The sequence below is a fragment of the Dunckerocampus dactyliophorus genome, chromosome 12 (genome assembly GCF_027744805.1).
Source record: "Dunckerocampus dactyliophorus isolate RoL2022-P2 chromosome 12, RoL_Ddac_1.1, whole genome shotgun sequence".
NCBI lineage: Eukaryota > Metazoa > Chordata > Actinopteri > Syngnathiformes > Syngnathidae > Dunckerocampus > Dunckerocampus dactyliophorus.
In genome coordinates this window covers 11,621,240-11,636,182 of record NC_072830.1, presented here as the reverse complement: position 1 = coordinate 11,636,182, position 14,943 = coordinate 11,621,240, and the positions used below count along the sequence as shown (strand labels likewise).

Genomic DNA, 14,943 nt, shown 5'->3' with positions numbered 1-14,943 from the left:
CAGAGGTTAAAAAAAAGGTGAGGTTACCCAAAACTGAATAATGTATATTTCAGAATTCTACAAAGAGGCCTGTTTCAGGCTCCTTCCTGAGCCACCACCGTATCGTGGTGAAGGAGTTTGCATGTCCCAATGATCCTAAGAGCTAAGTTGTCGGGGGGGTTTACACACCTGGTAGGGTCACCCATGACAAACAAGTCCCAGAGGAGGGACCAGACGAAGAGTGGCTCAACAGACCCCAATGACGAGACACAACTTTGGACCAACATTCCCCTCACCCCCCCCCTCTGGAGCCAGGCATGGAGGTGGGGAACGATGGCGAGCGTCTGGTGGCCGGGCCTGCACCCATGGGGTCCGGCTGGGCACAGCCTCCCATGTCCCCCCTCCCATGAGCTCACCACTCGTGGGAGGGGCCAAAGGGGTCCGGGTGCAAAGTGAGCTGGGTGGCGGTCGAAGGCGGGAGCCTTGGCGGTCCAATCCTCGGTTGCAGAAGCTAGCTCTGGAACGTGGAATGTCACCTCTCTGATGGGGAAGAAGCCTGAGCTGGTGCGTGAGGTGGAGAAGTTCCGGCTAGATATAGTTGGACTCACATCAACGCACAGCAAGGGCTCTGGAACCAGTCCTCTTGAGAGGGGTTGGTCTTTATTCCACTCTGGCGTTGCCAGCAGTGAGAGGCAACGGGCAGGGGTGGCAATTCTTTTTGCCCCCCAGCTCAGGGCCCGTACGTTAGAGTTTAACCCGTTGAACGAGATGGTAGGTCCATTGGTGGTCCATTGGTGGGTGGGGAGACGGGTACTGACTGTTTGTGCTTATGCGCCAAACAACAGTTCAGAATACCGGCCCTTTTTGGAGTCCTTAGAGCAGGGGTTCCCAACCCCCAGGCCGCGGCCCGGTACCAAATGACCCACAGCCCGGTACCGGACAGAAAGAAAAAGTAATTTACATGATTTCATTTTTTTTGTTTTATTTTGAAAAGTGGCTGGATTCTCTCTGTTACATCTGTCTCACTTGATGCATGTCCATTGTGCGTGTGCTAACTTTATCTCATGCCGCACAGATAGACTACTACTGTATTTTTAGCATTTTTGTTTCATCTCATATTTGGTGTCAAATGCTGATACTATGTGGGAATGCATAAAGGTAAGTTTTGATTACTTATTGAGTGCTAATGTGCACATTTGTCTCAAGTTAATTCATGCTAGTGCACTGCCTTTTACCACACACGTCAAACAGCGATGTAATAATCTTTCTGGAAAAACTTAGCTGGAACCCCCCCCCCAGTACAGGTGAGTGCTCCCTCTAGGGATTCCCTTGTTCTGCTGGGGGACTTCAACGCTCATGTTGACAGTGACAGTGAGACCTGGAGAGGTGTGATTGGGAGGAACGGTCCCCCTGAGCTGAACCCGAGCAGTGTTTTGTTTTTGGACTTCTGTGCTCGTCACAGAATGTCTATAATGAACACCATGTTCAAGCATAAATGTGTTCATATGTGCACCTGGCACCAGGACACCCTGGGCCACAGTTCGATGATCGACTTTGTGGTCGTGTCGTCGGACCTGCGGCCACATGTTTTGGACATTCGGGTGAAGAGAGGGGCAGAGCTGTCAACCGATCACCACCTGGTGGTGAGTTGGCTCAAATGGTCAGGGATGATACCGGTCAGACCTGGCAGGCCCAAACGTATTATAGGGGCTGCTGGGAACGTCTGGCAGAGCCCCCTGTCACAAGGAGTTTCAACTCCCACCTCCAGGAGAGCTTCGACTGGCAGACATTCAGTCAGAGTGGGCCATGTTCTGTTCCTCAGTTGTCGAGTCGGCTGATCGGAGCTGTGGCCGTAAGGCGTTCTGTGGGGAGTACTCCAGGAATACAGAGTACCGGACCACCTAATTCAGAGGGATCGTTCCCTGTATGACTGGTGTCAGAGTTTGGTTCGCATTGCCGGGAATAAGTTGGACCCGTGTCCAGTGAGGGTTGGACTCCGCCAGGGCTGCCCTTTGTCACCGATTCTGTTGATCACTTTCATGGACAGAATTTCTAGGTGCAGCCAGGGCGTTGAGGGGATCCTGTATGATGGCTGCAGGATTGTGTCTCTGCTTTTTGCAGATGATGTGGTCCTGCTGGCTTCACCGAGACATGACCTTCAACTCCAAGTCCATGGTTCTCGCTTGGAAAAGGGTGGAGAGCCATCTGCGGGTCGAGCATGAGATCCTGCCCCAAGTGGAGGTGTTAGAGTACCTCAGGGTCTTGTTCACAAGGGGGAAGGATGGAACGCGAGATCGACAGGCGGATTGGTGCACCGTCTGTAGTGATGCGGTCACTGCCTTGGTCCGTTGTGTGGAAGCGGGAGTTGAACCGAAAGCAAAGCTCTCAATATACCGGTCGATCTACGTTCCTACCCTCACCTATGGACATGAGCTTTGGGTAGTGACCAAAAGGACAAGATCGCGGGTACAAGCAGCCGAAATGAGTTTTCTCCCTGGGGTGGCTAGGCTGTCCCTTAGAGATAATGTGAGAAGCACTGTCATCCAGGAGAAGCTCGGAGTAGAACTGCTTCTCCTGCATTGAGAGGAGCCAGATGAGGTGGTTTGGGCATCTGGCATCTGGTCAGGATGCCTCCCGGACGCCTCCCAGGGCACATTCAGGGCACGTCCAAGTGGGAGGTGGGAGGTCTCGGGGAAGACCCAGGAAAACGTTGTCGAGACTATGGGCGGGGAACGCTGGGAGGAGCTGGATGAAGTAGCTGGGGAGAGGGAGCTCTGGGTTCCCTGCTTCGGTTCGCCTGCTGCCCCCGTGACCCGACCTCGGATAAGCGGAAAAAGATGAATAGATGAATAGGTGGATGGATGGCCTGTTGCAGGGACCACAAGATGGGTCAACAATTTAAAGCTGTTCTGCAGAAATGCAGGTTGATCAAGCCTACAGGTGTTCCAAGTTCTGGAGTACTTACTACCTCCTCTGTCTTCATAAAAACAGCGTTCGGAACACACTGTAGGACTCAGTTGAGCATCAGTTGAACATCATTGTACTGGAGAAAGTAATTTGTTGCTACAAATATGACAAGAAAAAGGGAATTGGAATGGAAGAGAGACAATCTTAACCCTTAAAAATGTAGGTTTTTCCTCCAGAGAAAATGAAGTGTTCTAAAACTTTTGACCGTTTTGGCAAGTTTATATATATAATATACAGTATATATATTGACCTTTTGTACATTTTTTTAAATCAAAAATAAATTCAGATTTGACTACCAAATTCTTGTTTTTAAAAATAAGTGAACATTGTCCAAAAATTCCACCACAAAGAAAAAGTGCTTAAAACAGAGGATTCAGAATGAGATACATGAGTGCATGTAAATGTCTGATCACAAGTAGGGATGCTCTGATCAGGGTTTTACGCTGCCGATTTTGATACCAATCATCCATCAGCGAAATCCTCCGATTCTGATACCGATCACATGGATCAATTATACATTTTTGCTATTGGCCAGGGGTGACGTATAAAGGGGAAAAGTTAGGACAATTCCAAAGTCCCCTGACTGCCAGTTACAAGGTAGTTACAAGGACTGTCAAACATAAAATTTCCTTTCACAGCACTGTTTCTTTTTGAGGCGCGATTAATATCTGCAGGTCCTGTTTGACCCTTGGCCCACAACGTAGTTTGAGGAAGCAGCAGTGACTGTGGACCCAAAAGCGGGAAAAAATATTGAGCAGAAATGGCCAAAGAAAAGGGTATTTTGATTGGTAAGTTTAGATTCAAAGCCCTAGCGGATGGCTCTTGCAACAAGACCAAAGTTATTTGTATCTACTGTTGCTGTGATTTTAGTTATCACGGATTACGTGGCTTGCCAGAGAGAAGCGAGAAGTCACTGGAGCACGGCTGGCATTTTTTACTTTGAACTACGAGCTAAAATTCAGGTTACGGCCTGCTATTTACAGGCAGGCATAGCCAAAGACAGTTATTTGGGGGCTTGTATCAAAGTAACAGTTGCTGATGAAGAGAATGGCTGTAAATAGCATTAGCAGTAGGGGTGGGAATCTCCGGCCACTTCACGATTCGATGCGATTACGATACCGAGGCCTATGATGCAATGATAAAATGATTATCGATGCATCTCGATGCATCTTTTTTTGTGATAGTCCATTTTTTCATGCATTATTTTTTTCTATAATATTTTAATCACTGTGTACTACTAAAACACAGCATATTTGTAATGACCCACAATTAAAATAAACATGAAACATGAATTTACTTCCATTATCTTTTGATAATTGAAATGTTGGTGCACCAGTAGCAGCATGTATAAAATTAACTTCAGCATATTCTGAGAAACCAACATAAAAAAATCAGTCGTTATTGAAAAATAAATAATAGACTTCTGAATTCAAACAATAATCCTGACCATAGAATCTCTGACAAAATAATATTTTGCTGTTTAGCAAAGTCAAAAACGGCTTTCAAACAAAATATACATTTCTGTGCCAGTGGGTCTCATACAAGAATAATGCTTGCAGATGTCAGTATATTATGAATAACCAAAAAAACTCGGATGCCCTTATTCACAATTGCAGTGTCAGTGAAATAACGTTGCAATGGGAGAGTGGAACTGTATCTGGGTTCCAAAGTGCGCAACAAAGCACAAAAGCCCTGCTTTTCAACACCCGAATACGGCCACAAATCCTTTGCAATAAAAGTTAGTTATCACCTGCTAGATGGTTGTGTCTTACACAGGTGTACCACCATAAACTGTCCGGACGGCACTTACGCTTTCTGCCTTTTTGTTTCATTTTCTTTTGTTCCTTCAGCATTGATTATTGACATTTCTGAATCGATTAATAATCAATGTCTGCATTGCAATGCATCCAAGAATCGATTATTTCCCCCAATCCTAATTAGCAGTGCACTAGCTAGTCACCGGGAAAGACTTTCAACGCATCAGTAAAACATACGTACATTATAGCCATTTAATTTATTTAATTTATTATGTCTTGCGTAAAACCACGACAGCAATTAAAAGCACAAAATGAATGTAGACCCACCATCCACTAGAACAGGCCTGTTTTTCAGAGAGGTTGTGTACCACAAATATGCACATTAGCACTTAATAAGGTCAACAAATCTCACCTTTATGCATTCCCACATAGTAACAGCATTTGGGAGCAAATATGAGGTGAAAGAAAAAAGTGAAAAATATCGTATAATAGTCTATCTGTGCAGTTTGGGGCAACATTGCATTCAACGACGATCAAACAAAGCGGGACAAATCGCTGCTCGCATTAAACATTCATAAACTGGGGTATTTCTAACTGTATATTATTTTTTAAATAAAATAATGGCCCATATTTCCAAAATTTATATCCCTTTACATCAAATTTGATGTCACTTCTCCTTTTCTCTTTTTTGTCTTTGCCTCTTTTTAGTTTTTTAGTTTCCCAAGCAGATCCTCAGATTTTTTTTTGTTGTCTTAAATGAATTTATTACCAAATTATGTGTATTGTGAAAAATTAATTACCAATGTAAAAAAACACGATATTGAATGTTTATTATTTAAATGGATTTATTTTAACCTCAATGAACAGCTACAAAACTATGTTCTAATATAATATAATATGTTATAATATAATGTTATATTATAAAAATAAAGACCCATTGACAAATTAGGTCAAAATAGGTCAAATCTCTTCATGCTAATTTTTCATGAACAAATCGGCTCTAAAGAGAACCACAGCGTGTTTAACCTTCTTCAAGGAAACTTTGGATGGGCGATTGAGTATATTGGTGGAGCTCTAGCAGGACTTCCAGTAGCACAAAGGTGGGCTCCAAGTGAGCAGTCGGCGAACCCGGTGTCTTCCACCGCTGAGAAAGGCTGCTCATCTTGTCTGATGTATTCAATTATTTTTCGGGTTATTTGTTCAGCCTCCTGACTGTGAGGCATATACGAGCAAGTGTTGTCCAGCGTTTAGACTTTGTTAGCGACTCAAAAACTCATCTGTCAAGGGTTTGTTCTTCAAATGCCATATTAAATTAAAGCTTTTTAACATGCGACTCACGCCAGATAGTTTTCGTGGCATATGTTGGAAGGGAAGTTCCACGTGGCAGACATGTTTGTTTTTGTTTTGGCACGCGTCCGCAGTGTGAAGGAAAGTGAGCGGAGGACTTTAGGACAAGACACTCCACACACGCAGGGGTTGCTGCAGACTGCAATAGTACGAGCCACAGGTGGTCGGCTTTTGTGATCGAAATTGAAAGGCATGCATCGCCATATGCTGATCACATGATTTTTCACGGAAATCGTCCGATATTGATCGATGGATCAGAGCATCCCTAATCACAAGTGTGACTTCCAAGTGCATGTGTTTTTTTAATTGAAAGAAGTTATCATTGCACTCTACCTGGTGACAATGGCAAGGTGGGGCGGGGCCATGCAAGCACCCATGAATAGGATGACATTTTCATGTCTGGTCTGCCTGTAGTTCATCACCTCCTTCTTAAAAAGCTTTAGGTGCTCCTGGTTATTGCCGTCAATCTCCACAAGACGAATGGCCACCTCACCATGCCAGCGACCCCTGTACACCTTCCCCCAGCGACCCTGGAGTACAAAAGCCACTCATGTTTTTACACCCAAACATATCTGTGTCCACAAACCACAACCTCCTTTTCCAAAGATGATTGGCAATGTGGTGTTACAGATGTTTGTTATAATTATTACCTCTACCAAGAACAGAATCAAATTGTAATACACTCCTGATCAAAAGCTTAAGACCAGCTGAAAAATTGCTCGAATTTGCATTTTGCACATTTTGATCTTAATGAGGTTTTAAGTAGAGATACAATATGCAAAAACAAGAAGGGGGAGTGAGACAAAAAAAAATGTGGAGCTTGTAATTTAAACAAAAAAAAAATTGAAAATAGGCTTTTTATCACCTGATCAAAAAGACCACAGGCTATAAAAGCCAAAATCTGTTCAAAATGTTCATTTTCTATCAGGCATTCACACTGTCATGCCCTCCTGATGGCTAAAGCTAAGAAACTGTCTCTTTTTGAACGTGGTCGGATTGTCAAGCTGCAAAAGCAAGGCCTCTCGCAGCGTGCCATTGCTGCTGAGGTTGGGCGCAGTAAGACAATTATTCGACATTTTTTGAAAGATCCTAAGCATTATGGAAAAAAAAAGTCAAGTGGCAGACACCAAAAAATGATATCTGCGCTGAGCCGGAGGATCCAGTTGGCTGTCCATCAAGACACAGGGCAGTCTTCGACCCAAATTAAGGCCCTTACTGGTGCCGACTGCAGCGCCATCAGATGGCATCTGCGGGAAAAGGGTTTAAAAAACAAAAAACTAATTCAAAGACCTCGTCTCATCCAACGCCACAAAACTGCCCGTTTAGACTTTGCCAGGGAGCATCAAACATGGGACATTGAAAGGTGGAAAAATTCTTCCATTATTATAATTCTCTGATGAGAAAACCCAGCACATTGGAGGGGGTTCCATCGTGATCTGAGGTGCTTTTTCATTCAGTGGTCTGCAGATGTTGCAGCAAGCATCCTTCATGACTGAGGGCCCTCGTCTGTGTGGTAACGGCTGGGATTTTCAACAGGACAAGCTGCAGTTCACAATGCTCGCTTGACGAAGGACTTCTTCAGAGAGAATAACATCACTCTTTTGGACCATCCTGCATGTTCCCCTCATTTAAATCCCCGAGAGAACATTTGGGGATGAATGGCAAGGGAAGTTTATAAAAATGGCCATCAGTTCCAGTTCCCTTCCTGAAGCCATCTTCACCACTTGGAGCAATGTTCCCACTAGCTTCCTGGAAACACTCGCATCAAGCATGCCCAAACCAATTTTTGAAGTGATTAACAAGAATGGTGGAGCTACTCATTACTGAGTCCTACTGAGAACATTTTTTGTTCTGGTTTGGAGAGTTTTTTGTTATTTTTTGAGCAATGGTCTTAAACTTTTGATCAGGTGATAAAAAAAAACCTATTTCAGTTTTTTTTTTTTTAATTTAAATTACAAGGTCCAATTTTTTTTGTCTCACTCCCCCTTCTTGTTTTAGCATATATTATTACATTATTATTACATATTTAGCTCGACTTAAAACCTCACTAAGATCCAAATGTGCAAAATGAAAATTCTAGCAATTTTTCAACTGGTCTTAAGATTTTGATCAGGAGTGTATATTGATGACTGGTAATGGTTTCGTTTATTCCATTTGGAAACATTTATCCATCCATCCATTTTGTTCCCCTCATCTGGGCCCGGCTCACGGGGGCAGCAGCTTCAGCAGGGAAGATTTCCCTGTCTGTGGCCACCTCTCCAGTTGCACCGGAGGGATACTGTGGCATTCCCAAGCCAGCTGCAAGACATAATCCCTCCAGCATGTCCCAGGTCTGCCCCGGGGTCTCCTCCTGACTGGGCACACCCTGAAAACCTCACCAGGGATGTTACCCAGGAGGCATCAGGGCTAGATGCCAGAGAAACGTCAAAAGGGTCCTCTCGATGTGAAGGAACATCGGTTATACTCTGTGCTCCTCCCAGATGACCGACCTGGTCACCCTATATCTTAGCGTGAGTCCTAAGGAGGAAACTCATATCTGCCACAATCTTGCTCTTTCAGTCATGATCAAAAGCTCATGACCATAGGTAAGGTAGGAATGTAGATAGACCAGTAAAGCGTTCGTTGCCTTCTGGGTCAGCTCTTTCTTCACCACAATGGTCCGGTACAGCGGACATATTACTGCAGACACTGTGCTGTCTCACTTGTCGATCCAGCCATCCCTCACTCGTGAACAAGATCCCGAGATAATTGAACTCTTCCACCTTGGAACTCTTCCACCTGGGGCAAGACCTCACTCCCAACTTTCTGGCTGAGAACCATGGCCTTAGATTTGCAGCTGCTGAGTTTCATCCCAGAAGCTTCACACTTACCTGTGCACTGCTTGAGTTAATGCTGAATGTCAAAGCTTGATGAGGCATTTAGGCATTTCATCAGCAAATAGAAATGAGGTCCGAGGGCTGGGCAATGGTTTTAAAATATCGATATTGACTTTAAGCATGATATCAAAACCAACTATATTGTTGATATCGATATAGGCTGGATTTGTGCAGTATCTCTGCATGCAGGAGAGGGAGGAGGACGGAGCAGAAGCCCGGTGGCTCCAGTCCAGCAAGGAATAAGCGGTAGCTCAGTAATGTGGAGGTACTTCCAATTCAGAGCATAAAAAAATGTTTTTCACCACGTTGAAACTTGGCACAAACTCCAATACGACGAATGTGTGAAGCTGAGCGCTGTCTGCCGCACACCTCATGAAAAGAAAAGTTAAAGATTTCCTATCACATTGCTAGGATCTGGTCCCCGTTGCAACACTGAAAAAAAATGCCTTGTGAATTGACACACATATTTGGCTTTGATTTTGTCTAAACTCACTGTGTTTAAAAAATATTGCGATATATATCGTATATCAATATTCAACCTAAATATATCGGGATATGAGTTTTGGTCCATATTGCCCAGCCCTATAAGGTCCTATGGCCCGCAAAACTGGACACCCTCAATGCCTTGGCTGAACCTAGAAATTCTGTAATGAACAGAACCCGTGACAAAGGCCAGCCTTGGCAGATGGCCAGCATTCACCAGGAACAGGCTTGACTTGTTGTTGGCAGCACTCTCCAGCACTCTGGAATAGATTTTCCAAGGGAGGTTGAGGAGTGTGATCCCCCTTTGGATATAAATACACCCTCCGGTCAACCTACTTGAAAAGGGGGCCCACTACCCCGGTCTGCCAATCCACACGCATTGTTGCCGACTTCCATGCAATGTGGAAGAGACGTGTCAACTAAGAAAGTCCCACAACATCCACTCTGTATATAATTACCTGAGTAAAGAGGTTGGAGTGACCAAACAGGTCCTAGGTGACAGCACAGACAAACAGTGATTCGGAACATCCCATAGAAAAGAACTTAAAGGGAGACCGCAGTTTGCCCGGACGTGAGACACTGGGGTCTTACTCTGGAGTGAGGCACGGAGGAAGAGCTCGCAGGTGAATGCCTGCTGATCAGGCCCATGGGGCCTGGCTGGGCCCAGCCGGAAAAAGCTTGGGATCTCCACCTGTAGACCCACCACCTACTGGGGTAAACATAAAGGTCTGGTACATTATGTGTTGGATCAGTCAAGGACGGGTGCCTGGGTGATCTGGTCTTCATCGGCCAAATCTGGATCTTGGAACATGGAACAGAGGAGCCTGAGTCATCATCATTGGAGTCATCCCTAGTGAACAAAATGGTTACATCCCTATGCCTTGGGGTCAGGGAAAGGGTCCTGACTGTCGTATATACAGTATATGCATATGCACGGCATACGGCAGCTCAGAGTACACAGCCTTCTAGGGGTCCATCAGAGGTGTGCTGGAGAGCATAGTTGCGTAGTTCTACTGGGAGACTTCAGTGTCCATGTTGGCAATGTGTGTGATCTGGAGGGGCATAACCACAGTTTGTCCAAAACACACCACATGTTCGAATATAAGGTGGTCCATAAGTGCACCTTAGGACACCAATCCAAGTCTATGATCGACTTCCTAGTCGTATCATCGACCTGTGTCTGCATATTTTAGATACATGGGAGACGAGAAAGGCAAAGCTGTCAACTGGTCACCACCAGTTGGATTAGATGGTGGGGGAAGATGCCGGACAGACCTGGGGCCTCATCTATAAAAATGTGAGTGGAAATCTGACTAAAAGTCTGTGTACTCCAGAAACCCAAAATGTGCGTACAGACAAAAATATTCCGACCTATAAAAAGTGGCGTACACACACATTCACACAATTTGCCGCGCTGCGCTGGAACATCTTCACTCCCCTTTCCATGTTCATGTTGTAAAGTGTGTTTATTTGTACTTTTTTTGCTGGATTTTTTGCCAGTCCCACACTGTACTCCCCCACAGGGGCGTAGTTTGGAATTGTTTTTTTTTTCTCCTCCTCTCTCCACTTGTTGTTCCCTTTCCTCTGCCCCCTTTTATCACCCAGTCATCCTGTCCTATCTACCCACTGTCATATTGTATGGTATGTTGTATATGTACGGAAGGGTGATTGCACAATTTAGCTTATACCTCTGTGTAAGTGACAAGTTTGATTCTGATTTGTGGTTCATAGATTCCAGCTTGGGTAGAAGTGCGTGTACGCAACTCCGCCTCCAGTTACGCCCGTTCCACACCTCCACTTCACCATAGAAGGTGAATGCAAACTGACACGTAAATGTGGCGTCTATATTTAAAGAGCCTTGACTGCATTGGAATCACGGTTGAAAGATGACGAGGATGAAGAAGCAGACTTTCACGAAAATGGAGGTGGAAATACTGCAAAAAGCAGCAGTGGCATAACAAATAAAACAAAGATTGAATGACAGATGATACCTCATTTTCGATCTATATAAGCATCGCAAAATCAGTTTAATTTAAAGTTGGACACAAAGACTCAAAACAGGAATGACGTTATGTCAAAAATTAATTGCTGAAATTCCACACCGATATTTCAAAAATATTTACTGTAATGATGATTTTAACACCATCAAAATATTAGGTATATCCGAATTATTTTATGAGGAACTAACACTGTGTTAGTTCAAAGCAAAACAAAAGAAAACCCCATCATTTGTGGAAAAGGAAAGACTAAGTTAACACACACGGCCTTGACACTGTTCACACAACGGCCGTGCATGGTACAATCAGTAAATGCTATTGATGACATGCTTGACATATGTAACGAAAAACTCATTTTCTGAGAAATTGTCCAAAACAAAAAACAAGAAACAGTGCACTGAGGACATATTAGCTCTATATCTTGTAAACCTAAAACCCTTAGAACCCTATGTCGTGCGTAATTCACCACTTAAAATGTGTGTCGCCTTTTTTCCATGTCTCTAAAAAGTGCATACGCCAGCTACAAAGGTGCCAGGTTGTGTTTTTATAGATCACATACTTTGTGTGGAAAACGGCATAGGCAACTTTTCAGCCCTGTTTTGTACGTATGCAAGCTTTATAGGTGAGGCCCCTGGCAGGTCCAAACGTTATAGTGAGGGTGTTCTGGGAATGTTTGGCCGACTCTCTCATTGGTCGAGTCTTCAACTCTCACCTCCAGCAGAACTTTGCCTGCATCCAATCCTGTGATACTGAGCATGTATGGCTTGTGGGAGTCTTGCAGCAGCTGACAAGTACCAGCAGGACAGGCAGTGCGGGTTGAACTAAAAACTCTGGTGTAGAAAGTCTTTGGTGAAGCCATGGAGCATGATTTTCGGTCGGCGCCGACAAACCGTCCAACACTTTAGAAAGGGGAAGTAGTGTACTGTTCACAGTGGGTACAGAGGCCTGCTGACGTCAACTGAGGATCTAATCAGGTTTGCCCATCCCACTGACATACCTTGTGTAGAAGAAGCAGAGTTTGAGGACAAAGCATGTCCATCGCCATGGTTGAGGTAGGTCAAAAAAATGCACTGCAAATTATATTAACTTTAAGTTTTTCATGTCTTTAGAGCAGAGATCGCGAACGAGTCCAGTCCTTTGAAAGACTTTAGTGAATGATGAGAGCCGATTCGCAGTTGCATATAACGTCTTGTTCATGCCACAAGATTGAAAAGAATATGGAAAACATATGTTGGTCTTCACCTTGCCTATAAGCTCTCCTAGCTGCAATTCCTCATACGGGATGTCCCATTCCTGCAGGTAGACGCTGGTCTGACTAGCCTTACAGTTGATGCTCCGCCTCCAGCGCCCAGCCGTCCCACGACGGCAGATTGATGCGGCCAGATCTTGCAGTCCATCTTCATCAAAGTCATCCTCAGTTAGATACTTGACCACTGTTTCCTGGTCCTGAGACTAAAACCAAAGACAGTGAAGGCTTGAAATTCTTCATTAAAGCTTGGAGAAAATACATATTTAGTTTATCACCCTGGTGTGACTGTGGAGTGAATGAATAATATGTTCATACAAAAGCGCTATATAAATCCAGTATGTACTTTTTGTGAACATAACCAATGACTGTGCTGTGTGTAACTTAAACTGCCACTACTCACCTGTCCTGTCCTGTCCTCATCTGCATTTACCTGCATCTGTGTGGTGGCTGTCTGGGATTCTCTGATGAAATTATTCAAAAAAATAATATTACACACCACAGTAAAGTTGGTCTCATTACTACTGTGTGCCTTTACCCAGAGTCATAGGACGTGTCAAACTGCTGACCACCAGAACATATTGAATCAGAAATATCTATTGACAGCGGGGAAAAAAAGAATTAAGTTTAGGATTATTCTCTTTTTGCTGTTCCTTGTCAGGTTGTAATGCATGTGAGCAATAAACAAACACATGGAACAGATTTTTGGGTGCTCCAAGATCCATTGACACTTTTGAAGTTTTAACGTTTCAGCAGCTCTCTCTTGCTCTTTCTTTATGTCTCTCTTATCGCTCTCTCTTATTGCTCTAGCTCTCTCTTTAGCTGTAGCTCTCTAGCTCTCCCTCTAGCTTGCTCTGTCACACTCACACTCACATGCACACACACAGACGCAGGCGCACGCACGCACACACACACACACACACACAAACACACACACAGTAAATAGGGTGTATACAAAAAAGCAGGATTAATACACAAGTGATTTCTCCCTAAGTGTAGATGGGTGGTACATGGACCAAGCAAGAATTCATTAAATGTTTGTGAAGCTCAAGATCAAGGTGCTGATACAGGAATGTATGATTACGAGGGGTGTCACAAGCTCTCACCAGATCAAAACGTGACAAGATTTCTCGTTCTGAAAAAAAAATGTGGGCACTTGGCCCGGGACGATAATAAATTAATAATTCATCACACAAATACATGAAAATGAAATGGATAATTTTGATAGCCTCAACTCCTCGTCTCTCGCCTCCAAACAGGCAGGAAGAAGGTTCATTTGAGAGGGTTCACTTTTCCATAGAACAAGTCAGTGATACAGTCTCTTTGTCTCGGAGGGTGGCCACATAACGTAATCATAATAACACCCCCTGTCTGTTTGTCATTCTCATGAAGCAGGAAGTAGTAGCCTGCTCCAAAACAAGACAAAATACACTCACCAGTGTGTACAGTGGGCTGACCTGGGAAGTGAAAGCTGTCATGGCAGGAAGACTCAGGTGATGTGTTAAGTGGGGGTGTGGCACTGACACTGGGAGTGTTACTCCGCTGGGAATGTGCTGGAGAGGAAGGTGTGGAGGAGGCGGCTGATGATGGGTTACTACTGGAGTCAAGTTGGATGGAAGAGACAGGAGGCTCCTGTGTGAAAACACACACAATCGTGTTGATTGCCCTTACCTGTCCCACATCTTAAGGCTCTGTCCCATACTGCCTTTTTACGATTCCATCTGCCTATAGCTAAATATTTACATCACACGGCAGAAAATTAACATTTCTTAGACATAGACGGTAGCGCCAACATCACGACTAAACGGTCTAAATGGTAAATGGCCTTTCACTTGTCACCTCCAAGGCCCTCAAAGCACTTTGACACTGTTAGCACGTTTACCTACTGATGACGCAGCATCAGGAGCAACTGGGGGTTCGCTATCTTGACCAAGGATACTTCGACATGATCACGGGAGGACGGTGGACGGAACCCGCACCCTTCAGGTTGGGATACGAGCATTCAACCACCTGAGCCATGCCGCCCCCACCTGAGCCATGCAGCTCAAATACACATGAGAAATATCTGCTCAAGTATGAGTAACAAACCAAACGACTAAAAAACATCGGAATTGCGTAGTTCAACATCCAGTTTAAGATAAGAGGCCAATCTTCACCCATTACCTCATCACAACAGTCATAGCTCCTAGACGATACATGTCGTACGTTTTGATATTACACTAAGTTTATATACTAAGTATTACACTAACACTAATTACACTAACTAACGAACACAATTGGTTCCAGACGAC

The 14,943-nt window shown here is 44.3% G+C and overlaps 1 protein-coding gene across 8 annotated transcripts in view; it reads right to left on the bottom strand.

Annotated features, from left to right (window-relative positions):
- The window catches only part of LOC129191217 (kinase suppressor of Ras 1-like), an 82,440-nt gene that overhangs the window by 13,740 nt on the left and 53,757 nt on the right, over nucleotides 1–14,943 (bottom strand). For 5 of the 8 annotated variants that reach the window (XM_054794368.1, XM_054794360.1, XM_054794365.1 and 2 more), the window contains exons 9-13: nucleotides 14,089–14,284; nucleotides 13,191–13,248; nucleotides 13,056–13,116; nucleotides 12,649–12,858; nucleotides 6,384–6,580 (exon numbers count right to left, since the gene is read on the bottom strand). In XM_054794368.1, coding sequence (XP_054650343.1) covers nucleotides 6,384–6,580; nucleotides 12,649–12,858; nucleotides 13,056–13,116; nucleotides 13,191–13,248; nucleotides 14,089–14,284 — 722 coding nt within the window. The remainder of the gene's footprint in view (nucleotides 1–6,383; nucleotides 6,581–12,648; nucleotides 12,859–13,055; nucleotides 13,117–13,190; nucleotides 13,249–14,088; nucleotides 14,285–14,943) is intronic. The other 3 variants (XM_054794362.1, XM_054794364.1, XM_054794361.1) reach the window with 3 other exon arrangements.